Below are 13,498 nucleotides of genomic sequence, written 5' to 3'. Positions count from 1 at the left end.
AGGTAGTTAAGAGAAGTTAGCGATGTTTCTAACACGCATTTGTTTTAAATAACTGCTGTCATCTGTGGAATATGCTCAGCTCGAATGCAGTTTTATAGTCGGGAGTATATTAGCACCAAACAGTTACATTAATAAAAAAAAAAAACGTGATGCTATTGAACCCCTTATTTTTAGACCTAAAGGTTCGCTAAGTATTCATCAAAAATGTGTAGCAATAACTATAGTTGTTGTTGTAACATTGCGTTGGTCAAAGCCGTGGCTAGCAAACCGTGTTGTGTTTACTTGTATTTTCGCTTCTCACAACTTTAAACGCTTCAGACGGAGTCTTGCTTTCTCACTTTCTAAATCGTATGTTTTGCCTGTTATGGCATGGTGGATTCTATTTCAATAAGACTTTTAAGTGGTGCTAAGAGGTGCACTTATTTCTGTTAATTTGTTCATTAAGAGGAGATCAGGTTAACTGCGCAACCAGGCCAGTTTTAAGAAATTCAAGTAAACAAAAAAAAATTAAAAATTGAGCTAGCTATCCCACAAATTATATACAAAGGTTAAGTTAAAACGTATGGGATTGCTTGGGTATTTGCCGACAGGGTGCCAGGCTTTGGGGAATTCCTCGGCGTTTTCTTTTGTACAGAAACCCCGTGACTTGAATACTCGTTGTAGCTTAAGCCACGCCCTTATCATTAGTCAAAACATAATTTCTAGTTTTAGATGCAGACTTGCATTTCGTGCGAGGTGAAGAAAAAATTGTTGAGTAATTCATTAGTGCGGTTGTGGTATAATTGTTTATCAAATTTTGGAGCTGTGTAATCGAAGGTCAAGGCAAAACTAATGTTTCTGTCTGTAGGAACCTTTTAATAATTAATCTTTAATAATATACCGCGATAACGAACGCTAATTTATAACTAAATAGGGACTTTCCCGTTTTACATATCGAATTTTTTTTAATATTCATATTTACTTTTTAAAATTTATTTGCCTAAATAAAAAAATATACATTTATTTCAGAAAATGTCAAGGCCATGTATCAAACAAATAAACTGAAAAACAAAATTGAAAATTGCATAGCTACAAAGTTTTGCAATTTTCTAATACAAATTGAAAAAAATGGTGGGGATTTAAATGATCTACGTCTTCAATTCATGAAACAATGCGAAGCCTCACTAAATTGCAAGAGCTGTGCAGAAATTTTAACAAAGGATAATGTTTGGGGAGGTTTCTATGTTGCTCTGTTTATGAGCAGCCATCAAATTAAGACTGAGCTGCTGAAGTTTTTAGCCGAAAACTCGAACGTAGTCCAAGTGGCTTGTTTTCTGTTGAATGATAAAAACGTCTGCTACCGGGAAATATTTCGTAGCTTCCTAATTACAAACAGAAGGAGAAAAAACAGTTTGGGTGAAGTTCTACGAAATGAACTTGCAGGTAAATTTATGTTGATGCAAAACCATTTACACTTAAAGCAGTGGTGGCCAGTTGGCAACCTTTTTCGACGCTGGTTTACAATCCTACCACCGTATAACGCGTTCAAATAATTATTAAATCAACGCACATTATTTGGGTTAGGGTGCGAACAGGTAAAGTATTATTATATTTATTATTTAATTATAATGCTTAATCCACCCAAACTCAAACCCGCACCCTAATCCCAAAGTTATATGCGTCATGTATGAGTCTAGACCAGGGCCTCCTAAAAACTTGTTGTCTTATGTTATGTTCGATTACAAAATGTTCACAATTGGATTATCAAAGCTTTACTGTATTATTTACGCTGATTTTTGGATCACCTTGATAAAAGAAATAGTTTAAAAAGGTTTTCGGACCATAAAAAACAATAACAAGAAAACAACATTTTAAATTGAAGAGTCTTCATGTTCTGAAGTGACAAGGTGTCGGGTAGAAAATTTCCTTAAAGAACTGACAACCCCAAACTTGCAAGGAATTACCCAGATCTTTCCGGTAATTTATTTTGTTTAAATGTGTGTTTTGTCTTCAAAGGCATTCTGTAAATATAAGCTATTTGTTTTTGCTTTAAAAAGGTTTGTTTGTCACAAAACTGTTGTTAATTGCAACTTTTGCTTAGTTTGCATATATTCAAGCTGTTTAAATTGTAATCTTATTTTAATAGAATGATGGACTTATTGGAGTTGATCGCAATGTTTATCAAATACCTGGGTGAGAAAAATAAAATGCTTATTTACCAAGATGAAAATATATTTTTATATTAAAAATTGTTTTATTGCATACTAATTGAAAATATTTTCATTTGTTTTTCACTCTAATCTGACAACAATTAGTTTATTTCCAAATTTTATAAAATTAACTACTATCTTACTTAAAAAAGTTTAAAATCAATTAATTTAAAGATTTAAAGTCCTGGCTTATTTGCTAAAATTTTCAAAGTGAGTTTATTTTAAAAGATTTGGAAAGACACTAAATGTATATTTACAAAACCCCTCAACACCATTTCCAGTACTATAAACTTTTGCTACTTAAGACAATCTTCTTTTCTAGAGAACGATTTTTACCACCGGTGGCACACAGTAGCTTATGTGGGAGAGTTTCGAGTTTCATCTCATTTGATCATGACGTGATTGCCCCACACACGCCAACCGACTTTGCAAAAAGTGGATTCTATTGCAGCGGAAAAAACCACAACCTAATTTGCTATTGGTAAACTTATTTTTTAGAAACCCTAGACAATTTGCATTTTATTTGTTTTGGCTGTGTATGAGGAAATGTTTGATTCTTTTTTTACTGAACTGATTTCAAATGATGTCATTAATTTGCTGAAATAAGCAAAATTGTTGACAATAAAAATAAAAAATATATGTTTGCCAGGTTATTAAGACAAAATGTTGTGTTAAGAAGCACACTTACCGGAGATATTAATATATAATTTTGTGAGAAATTAAAGTTTCAAGATAAAACCGTGATATTAAATGTCATATATTGATTTCTTATATTGATTTTGCCACCCTTGTAGAATAGACAAATATCAAAACTATCACTTGACATCCAGTATGAGCTCCAAACTAATACAATCAATCCTAATTTATAATACTGGTTCCCCCAAAAATATCTGATAGTTTTAGGTTGTGGTTAGGTTCATTTATGTTTAATGTGAAACAACATTTTGTATTTAAAGTTGCGGTTGTAAAGAAACTCATCCTGAATGTTACACTGCAACTTTCAAATCATGGCATCTGGAAAATTGTTGCTTCAAATCAAATACAGAATGCTGCTGCAGTCTACCTAAAGGACAGGTACTGAGGTTTTTCTCATGCTGAATTTTATTTAGATAAAGTAGGTTAAACAAATAACATATTTTGAGTATCCGAAAAAGCACTTTTTGTAAAGTATTATTTTTGTTTTGACTTTGAGAGTTGTTCAAAAAATGTTACTCAAAGAAGCCAAATTTAATTTGAAGTTTAGGGGAATATTTTTCAGTGCATTAGATTTTTTTCTAAATATATTTGGGTATCATTTTATTTCCCAAAATGATGGTGTAACTTATTAAAAAATAAAATGGCAATTTGCAGGTTAAATACTCCTGCAAATATCCTTGCCACAAAACACTCACATCAACACCTGAGCGAAAGAGGACATTTCCAAAAGAATTTGACAACTACGATGCTCCACATTCGAGCAAGCAACAATTTGCAGATGCTGGGTTCTGCTTTATTGGTAAATTGTGTTTTATTGGCACTTTGTTTCACTATAATTATAAAAAATAATTGTTGTGAATAATTGTGTTCATTTTTGAAGCCATCGGTGCCGAAAATTTCACTTTTTTGGCTCTGTTGTGCCTTTTTTATAAAGATCATGTTTTATGACAGGTTTAACACATGACTCTTAGGTGAAGTAAACACAAAAGTCTTGAATTACTCTTAACAAACACCATGAGTCACATTGGAAACTATATTTTTACCTCAGGTGGTTGCATGAGATGTTTCTATTGCCGCTGCAATTTGAAATCCTGGGAAACATGCCAGCACCCTTGGGAGGCACATGCTATTTGCTTTCCTGTGTAAGTGACAATCAAAGGGTTATAAGGAGTTTTTGTACTTAAATAATTTTTTTAATATGCAATTTTTTAAAGGAATTTGCAATATTACATTTATGTACTAAAACAATAGAAGAAATGAAGTGAAATAATAAATTTCCCCAAATAAGTGACAATATGTTCTTTTAATCAGGAAATAAGTTATTTGAACAAGTTTTTACTTTTGTTTTTGTTATGTAAAAACTTTTGCATTGAACTTATTGTGAAAATTTGTTGTTTTTCAGTTGCAAGTTCTTGTTACATCACAAAGGACCAGACTTCATGACACAAACAAACAAAAGACACATAAAAAGAACAAGGTAAATCATAAAATGTACCTGTTTTTTTTAATAGTTCCATTTAGATTTTTAATTGCATTTTATAAAAGTCCTAAAAATGACCGATACTAGAAATGTTTGATGCTTGAATTTTATTTTGGTACCTATACCTAATATTTTTAGGAGAAGCATCACAATCTGATACCAAATGTCGTTTTTAAGCCCAGGCAAACAAGTAGATAAAATTGAAAACGTTCAATAATATTTTTTAAGTTACAAGATCCTAATTTTCTTTGGCTTATATAAGTTTAGTTACCTCTAGTCGTGAAATTACTATTTTTTGATAAATTTACTTTTCAAGGTTCTGCATTTAATCATAAATTATGGCACAAGTACTCATTCATTTGTTATCAGATTGTCACTGGTGTTATCCTAGTACTAGATGAGTAGCGATACCATCACTTTTATCGGGTAAATGTTGCAATATTTTTGTGTTTTTTTAACGGTGTGTAAAACTGTTTACAGGATTTTAAAGAAATGGAAACATGTGCTTGGAAATGTGTCTATTATGCTGAAGTTTGTGGCACAAACCAAACAATGTGTGCAAAAACACAGGTATTTATGTTATAATATTCAACCTTATTATCCGACAAAGAAACACAACAAATAAATTGTAGTTGACTTTCGGTTTTATCTGTTTAAATTTTGCTGCCATTTGAAATAAATCAAAATGATTTGTTGATGTTATCTGCATTATATTTGAGCATATTGGCTGGAGGTTGTAGGTGGGCATAGAATAAATAACCCATGAAGAAATAGGTATCTAGAATATCAAAGCACGTACAAAAGTAGGTATCATTTTGAACGTTTCAAATAACTCCTTATTTATTTTGAAAGTGCTTTGATATTCTTACTACAACCTCCTTATAGGTATCTTTTTTTGAACGTTTCCAACAAATCTTAGTTTGTTTTCAACAAAATAGATACTTTTGAATAGGCTTTTAATTAATCTTACATTTAACTTTTCCAATTTTCTAATTGGTAGCATATTTTTCTCCATAGAATTGCAAGAAATTGGAGGCGTGCATACAACACTCTGATGTTTGTCACAAGAACTAGATCACGCGCAAACCACAGAAGGTATTAAATATTAAAATTACTAAATTTATTTATTTCTATTTGCCTAACAACCAAACAGCCTTTTAAAAAAAATGGTGAAATATGAACTCAGATTTAGTCAGTACTGTGGAATACCATTATTGTTACCACAAGATGTACTGTTATTGATATGTGAGCCACATGAATACTCTCAACACAACTCAAGAAGTGCCAGATCACAAAAGCACACACGTGTAGAAATATTTAGAAAAAATAGTTTGATTGGGGTAAATGGACATTTTTTCGAGTAATATTGTCAAATATCTATATATTCTTTTCAAAGGGCAGAGTTGTTTTTTTACTATTTCTCATATGAGTCAGTGTTTTAGTTTTTTGGCCAAGACCTAATTATTTATCCTTTTATGAAGCAATTGCATTTTGTTACAGAAACAAAAGACATTGGCGTGGTGCGGTGCTGGCCATAAAATTCATCAACAGATTATCAACTCCCAACTAGGATTACAACAAAAAGGTGATTAAATTACTGGTTTATGTGTTATCCCGTTAAACAATGGTGTTTAAGTTATGTACAATAGTTTACTTTGGGCGCTTTTTACTAAAACTGTATAAAAATAAGTTTAATGGTGAAAATAACGGCCCAAATTGACATAAAAAGCGACATGCTTTATTATTCAAACGTTTCGGCAAATGCTCATGTCATCATCAGTGATATGAAGGCCACATCAGTTACACCCGTTTATATACCGAAACGTTTGAAAATAAAGCATGTCGCTTTTTATGTCTGTTTGGGCCGTTATTTTTACCATTAAGCTTATGAACAGATCCGTATATAGTGTTCCAATGTATAAAAATAAATACTGAAACGAAAATATTGAATTAAACTCGCTTTTTGGCTATAACAAGTAATAAAACACAGTTTTGACTGAAGGGTAAGTTCTAGAATAGAGTTTGATTGTATCTGCTGCTTAAACAAAAGATTATAACATGGTTTACATCACCCCTTTAATTTTTTTTTTTTAAATATTATGTTTCCCGATGAAGGTATCTCTATCTAACTAATATATAAATATTGGCCATTGTTTACCTAACAATGTGTATTGTTGTGTGCGTGTCGATGTTTTTAAACAAAAACAGTTTTCTAATAATGGCACTTTTTGTTTCAGTTCTTTTGCAAAGTGATTCATCGTAATTTTCAGAAGTAGCCATTCAGTGTGCTTTTAAATGTATGATTTGAAATGTATGTTTTGCTGCTGTATTCTTATATTATGTGTCTTTTTGTAGAGGCTTGCCCAGATTTTTTCTTTCTAATATCGAATTTACCTCGACAAATTACGTTTTCTTAACACCACAACAGACTATTAACGTTTTACAATATATGCCTCAATTGTTTAAACAGTTTTTTTATTTTTTAAAATTATGAACAATGACCCATTTTTTTCTTTAAAAGCTTGTTTAATTGCATTTTACAAGGTGGAATATATTTTTTTTAAATATTTTGACAGTTTTTAATATTGCCCTTAGTCATTTAAATAGACCCATGACATATAAACGTATTCCAGTTCGTTGTAACTATTGCACGTAAGCCTGCTGTGTATATTGCCGGTAGTTTTTAAGCTTGACTGCCTATTTACAAACTTCTTGTCTCGTTTTTTAAACATGTATTGGTTCTCTGCCTGTGTAATGTTTCTATCTCCTTGTGGTTCTCAAACTTATAAGAACAAATTCGCACACTTTTTACAAACACTTGTGTACATTTATCATTACTACATTACAAGATAATAGGTGATTACCGTAATATCAATTATTTAATAGGCAATTAACTGGATGATATCAGTTATTAATTGATTGCATTCGACTTTTGATTTAACTAGGTTATTTTTAAGTCCATAATGTTGAATATCGTTCAGCGGTTATGCTAAATTGCGATTTTATACTCATTTTGTTGCACGTAAATCGCACACAATTCATTCCTCGTTTTTTTACTTGTTTTGCATACTGGATATGTTACTGAAATAATGGCAATTATAGCAACCTTGTCATTTCTGTGATCTTTTAACCCTGCTTTCATACTTTTTAAGCCTATTTTCCTACGTATCCTATGTGGCTTGCACTTTCTTAATTATTTTGTATCTATATGCGCGTTATTATGCAAAAGCTTGGCGTAGTTTGAAATAAATTTCAGGAAAACAAATCTAATGTTTTGTATTGCTTTTGCAATTGAATGTTTCTTAGCTTTCCGTATATTCAAATCATTTTTAAAGATGGTTAACTCACTAAGCTGTATTGAGCAAAGAAATAAATTACAGTAATATATTTTCTGTGTTTGATTCAGCATTTCCTCACCCCCGTGAAACAATTTAAAATTAAAAAAGGGGAATTAAAAAAAAAAATAAAAATAAAACGTTGCTTTATTTTGCCGACATATAAGCGGCAGGCGTTTCTACCATAATTACAATTCTACCCATAATTATATTAGATAACGTCTTTTAAACTTGAAAAAAGTGGTGTATTTTTAATGTAACACATTATTTTTTTAAATGTGCTTTGCAGAAACTGATGTTAACACTCGATCTTAGCAAATAAACTATATAACCGAAAGGTCACTAATCAAGATTATGACTTTTAAAATACCAAGCAAACAGGCGCCGCACGAGTAAGTAAAAATGTGATGATGACATAACGTTTGACGTCATGTTTGCCAGAGGCAATGACGCAATAGATAGCAGTGATCAGACTTGGACAACTAGATTTATTTTAGCTTTTTAAAATTAGATTAGAATTAAAATTAGAGCATTTTAGTTTTTCTAAATTAGATTAGAACTAAAATTAGATTGTTTTAAGTTTTTTCAAATTAGATTAGAATTACCGAATTCCTGAAAAAACAAATTTCAACTAGAATCACATTTATTTATTTACAACCAATTTAATTTAATCGCAAAGTATTCTTATAAGAATGTGAATGGTAAATATGTGTGTCCTAATTTTTAAACCTTTTTATGTTTTTTAGACTGTACAAATTATATACAAGTCGTTCCAACCAAAGAGTTTTAATTGAAATTCTGTGTTTTAACTGAGTGACTAAAAATGTCGTTGGACAAAGTAGCATTTTTGGTAAAATCCGAATTAGATTAGAACTAGAATTAGAGTACACAAGCAATTCATAAATTAGATTAGAATTAGAATTAACCGCATTTTGCTCTAATTCAATGAATTAGAAAACTAGAATAATCTAGTTGTCCAAGTCTGGCAGTGATGTGCTATTTTGGATTCTTGGCGAAAGAGCAGTTTGTCTCTGACCAATCGATTAGCGTATGAGCGCCGTCTAGCGACAAGATTTTAAAATAAGTTTTTACCACGCGAGGTTGTATTTATAAAAAATTGTTTTTTAGATTTTTTTGCAGGTGAAAAAAAGGTTTTATTCAAAGCTGAATCAATTATATTCCTTTCCAAAAATTTTTACATCGCTAAAAACATCTTTTGCAGTTTGATATTATATAAAAGGTAAATAAATCTCTTTAATTTGGATTTAAAAAAAGTAGGGATTTAAAGTTACAAAGATTTGATGAGTTTGTAGAAGCCATTTTGTCATATTGTGTTTACACAGAGAATTTTTGTTTTAATCGATGTGTCGTAACGGAAAATTTTCAGTAAAAATCTATGGCCTAAATTCTTTGTAACCATATTCTAATGTTTACGTTACTCCTTGCAGCCAATGTGCAAACGATACGCGGAAAGTTTTCGGTAAAATTCCGTTACGTAGATTTCTTGCAACCACATAATATTTGCAGCGAATTTGCAAAATTCAAATTGTTGACACCAATTTTTATGCGTCAAGTTATTTACATCCGTTTTTTTGTATATGTTTCAAAACACCGCGGTCTGAACATTAGTCGGTTTCCCCGGTTGTGTGATTTTTAAACTGTTGACATTTTAACTGCAGACAGAGGCTGTTTCGCAATCGCATTTTGACGTAAAATTTGTATGTTTCGCGTCAGAAATAAGTGTGAAAAAGGTTTAAACCACGCCTTGTTATCACGTGATATTTTGTTAAGTATTATAAGAATTAATGACGTAAATCTTTCTTTATCGCAGAAATTTTCTTAACTGATTCTCGTCTATAAATAGCGTGTTCAATCAATATAAAAAAAGAGAGAGAGATAGAGGCTTTTATAGCTTCTACTCAGACAGCAAAATTGACTGTTCATGTATCTGAACTAAAGGAAAGAATTGGACCTGAATGGCCTCACGAAGACAGGCCATCTCAAATCTTGTAGGAGTGTGGTCGATTCATCTTGGCAATTATATAAATGAAGACTCATTAATCAGACCCATACACATACCTCTACAAATTGATGCCCGCGTGTGAGGAACGAACCACCTGCAAACTACTTTCCCAAGAAGACTACAAACAGCCGCATAAAAACTGTCATGTTTGGAACTTGCAAGAAGCCAGCTTTAGAAGAAATTAATCTCATCGAAAGATACGTGAAGAGACGCTCCATAGCGTCAGCAAAGCATTTGCTTGGAATTCGAAACACGAAATACAAACAAGCGTTGTCGATAAAGACATCACCACCGTTTGGAATCATGGAAAACGAAACGGAATTATGGATTTCACAATAACTGATTCTGCCTAGTTTATCAGGTGAAAATCTTATACTTTTAATATATATATGTATAATTATTAAAATACCGACCGAAAGGTCTGTAAATTGTTTTAGTGCGACTGTTTATCAAACCATTATGTATCGCATTTCGCAAATTATGTATAGTCTATATCTATGAAGTCTAAGCTTAAACGTCGATCGCACGATCTTTTGACAAATGTTAAAAGAGCTTAATTTTTGTTCTTGGAGCTCAATAGTTTGAAATCAACGCGTTAAACTTGTGAATCACGACTTAATTTTGTTGTGCACGAAATAATTTCGTGTTAAATTTCCGAATTCTTTAAAACATTTGGTACGTTTTGGGTTTTTGTCTGTTTTTCTCTCATCACGCAGCCGCGTTTACACACGAGTTTAAATACCTCGTATCAAAAAGCATAATGATTTATCCACACGCGAAACATTAGCTTTCAAATCACAACTTTAGGAACACCCCATTTCCTGCCTTTTGTTGAAAGCAATAGTGAATAAGCAGCAACTTCAAAGCGTATTTTCTTGTGATGCGTCGTTATTTTAAAACTTACATTGAACGAATTGTGCAAACTAAAAAAAAAAAAAAAAAATGCAAATTTTTAAGAAAATGTTGCTCAATGTTAAAAATCAATAAAATTTAAAATTGTATTGAATTGCAAAAGATGTGTAACGTGAGTAAATATATATTCCAGTAATTAATTGTCTCAAACTTTAAATGTAACCTGTCGCGCCTATATATATATATATAAGTATAGAAAATATGTGTGTCTATAACCAAAATGTTAATAACCTAAGTTTGAAGTGTTGCAATAAAAATGTTCAAGACATACGAACACACATCTGCCGAAAAATATTTCGCATTTTTCAGAATACAAAAGCACGTTGGACAGCGAAAGGTCACAGCACAGCGCAGCGCACAATGAATGGCTTTCCGGTGACGTTAAAATTACAACGCACCAAACAGGGAGTTTCCCCTGCTGCCGCACAGATCGCCTGAAAAGCTCAATCCACAGCAATGCAATGGTGTGTCAAGCACACAACAATTTCGAGCAACTCAGCGAACGCTGACATCAAAGTCCTCGGTTGCTAATTCAGGCACCAAAGAGAAAACTTTCTCGAGGAATCAGGAATCTGACTAAAACAATTGCGCAAATGCGTTATGTGATCGAACAATTTTCGCGTCCACGTGTCCACACACATTTCACAAACAAATAACCAGCTTTTAATATGCAAGCTGTTCCAAAATCTAGCGTGGGAATATTTGTAGAAGCCATTTTGTCATATTGTGTTTACACAGAGAATTTTTGTTTTAATCGATGTGTCGTAACGGAAAATTTTCAGTAAAAATCTATGGCCTAAATTCTTTGTAACCATATTCTAATGTTTACGTTACTCCTTGCAGCCAATGTGCAAACGATACGCGGAAAGTTTTCGGTAAAATTCCGTTACGTAGATTTCTTGCAACCACATAATATTTGCAGCGAATTTGCAAAATTCAAATTGTTGACACCAATTTTTATGCGTCAAGTTATTTACATCCGTTTTTTTGTATATGTTTCAAAACACCGCGGTCTGAACATTAGTCGGTTTCCCCGGTTGTGTGATTTTTAAACTGTTGACATTTTAACTGCAGACAGAGGCTGTTTCGCAATCGCATTTTGACGTAAAATTTGTATGTTTCGCGTCAGAAATAAGTGTGAAAAAGGTTTAAACCACGCCTTGTTATCACGTGATATTTTGTTAAGTATTATAAGAATTAATGACGTAAATCTTTCTTTATCGCAGAAATTTTCTTAACTGATTCTCGTCTATAAATAGCGTGTTCAATCAATATAAACCAGAGAGAGGGAGAGATAGAGGCTTTTATAGCTTCTACTCAGACAGCAAACTTGAGTGCTTTTGTGACTGAACCAGTATCAACCAGTATCAACCAGTATCACCCAGTACTGCCTAGTGCGGAGAGGCTTTTACAGCTTTGACTGAATACAGCAAAATTGACTGTTCATGTATCTGAACTAAAAGAAAGAATTGGACCTGTCTGGCCTCACGAAGACAGGCCACCTCAAATCTTGTAGGAGTGTGGTCGATTCATCTTGGCAATTATATAAATGAAGACTCATTAATCTGACCCATAACCCCACAAGTTCAAACCGCAGATAAATACTTGGCTTGACCTTCAATCTACATTTAAAACTAATCAGGGCTGCGGAGTCGGTTAAAAATAACCCGAGTCCAACTCCTGAGTCCGGACTCCGGCCAAAAGTGCGATTTCGTTGAGTCCCGATTTCGGTTTCGACTTTTCTGTATTTTGCCAAAGTCACCTTAACTAAATGTGTCATTTAAAGCTTCCACTCACAATACTTACTTTGGAAAATACTTTGGTAAAATATCCACCAAATGTTATTCCGCCTTTACAATTTACAGTTTGCGGTCACGTCATTTTGGAAATTTGGTACCGCCCGTGCTCACGTTGGACTCGGGACTCGAGTAGTTTTGCGTAATCTTACTCGAGTCCCGAGTTCCAAGTCCGACTCGACTCCGACTCCGACTCCGCAGCCATGGAACTAATCACTCAAATCTGCCGTTTCTTATTACGTAAACAATCATTTTGATTGTGGCCAGTTAATTGTTTTTGGCTAAAATGTATGAAATTACGCCAAAATTATGCACAACTGGTTAACGTTACTCTTTAAGCCTCTATTTGTCGCATTACAATTTCATTCGACAACTTTGTTTGAATAAAGCAGGGCCGAGAACCATTTTAGCTAAAAGGTCATAAAAGTTGAATACTTAGGCCTATGGTTGTATTTTCGTGTTAGGATAGGATAGGTAGGATAGGATAATATTTTATTTGGAACGTCAAAAAAAAAAAAAAAAAAAAAAAAACGAGAATCGCCGAAATCACAATGTTTTGAAATATTTGACGTTCCCAGGAGACAGCGAAAGACCGTAAGGTTCATCGAGTCAGCTGTCTCCTGGTTTAGATTCAGTTCGAAAAAACGATAAAATTGGAATGCTAAATTCAAATTACATAATTGACATTACTTGTGAGCGGATAATGAAAGTATATAAAACGAACAAAGAATTGAAATAGTTAGAAACAACAAAAAGAGCATAATTTTAAATTGCAGACACATCTATTTCGCGATAAGGCTGGCGCTTTTCTTTGGAGGAGGGGTCGTGACTTTTTTAGTGACACCTGTCACTACTACCTGTCAGTGACAGGTGTCAGTAAACTACTGACAGTTTGAGCCCAAACTGTCACTACTACTGCCAGCTGTCAGTAGGGTGACATGCGGCTGCTTTGAGACTAGTGACAGGTAAATGTTCTGTAGTGACAGGTAAAGTTTCTTAACGTCCTGTCACTACAATATTACAGTTTTTTTTGATAATTTACTTTGATAGAAGTGCTGGTTATCGCA

The 13,498-nt window shown here is 32.8% G+C and overlaps 1 protein-coding gene across 1 annotated transcript; it reads left to right on the top strand.

The window, feature by feature from the left end:
- The first annotated feature begins 1,121 nt into the window (after window positions 1–1,121).
- Window positions 1,122–2,674, top strand: LOC146138940 (uncharacterized). The gene is made up of 4 exons (XM_083394740.1): window positions 1,122–1,422; window positions 1,862–1,956; window positions 2,126–2,172; window positions 2,512–2,674. The coding sequence occupies exons 1-4, from the start codon at window positions 1,143–1,145 to the stop codon at window positions 2,672–2,674; spliced, it is 585 nt and encodes a 194-aa protein (XP_083250866.1). The 5' UTR covers window positions 1,122–1,142.
- The last annotated feature ends 10,824 nt before the right edge of the window (window positions 2,675–13,498 follow it).

The sequence above is a fragment of the Ascidiella aspersa genome, chromosome 7 (genome assembly GCF_963924565.1).
Source record: "Ascidiella aspersa chromosome 7, kaAscAspe10.2, whole genome shotgun sequence".
NCBI classification, from domain to species: domain Eukaryota; kingdom Metazoa; phylum Chordata; class Ascidiacea; order Phlebobranchia; family Ascidiidae; genus Ascidiella; species Ascidiella aspersa.
Note: the sequence above shows the minus strand (reverse complement) of the source record. Positions and strands in the feature narration are given on the sequence as shown.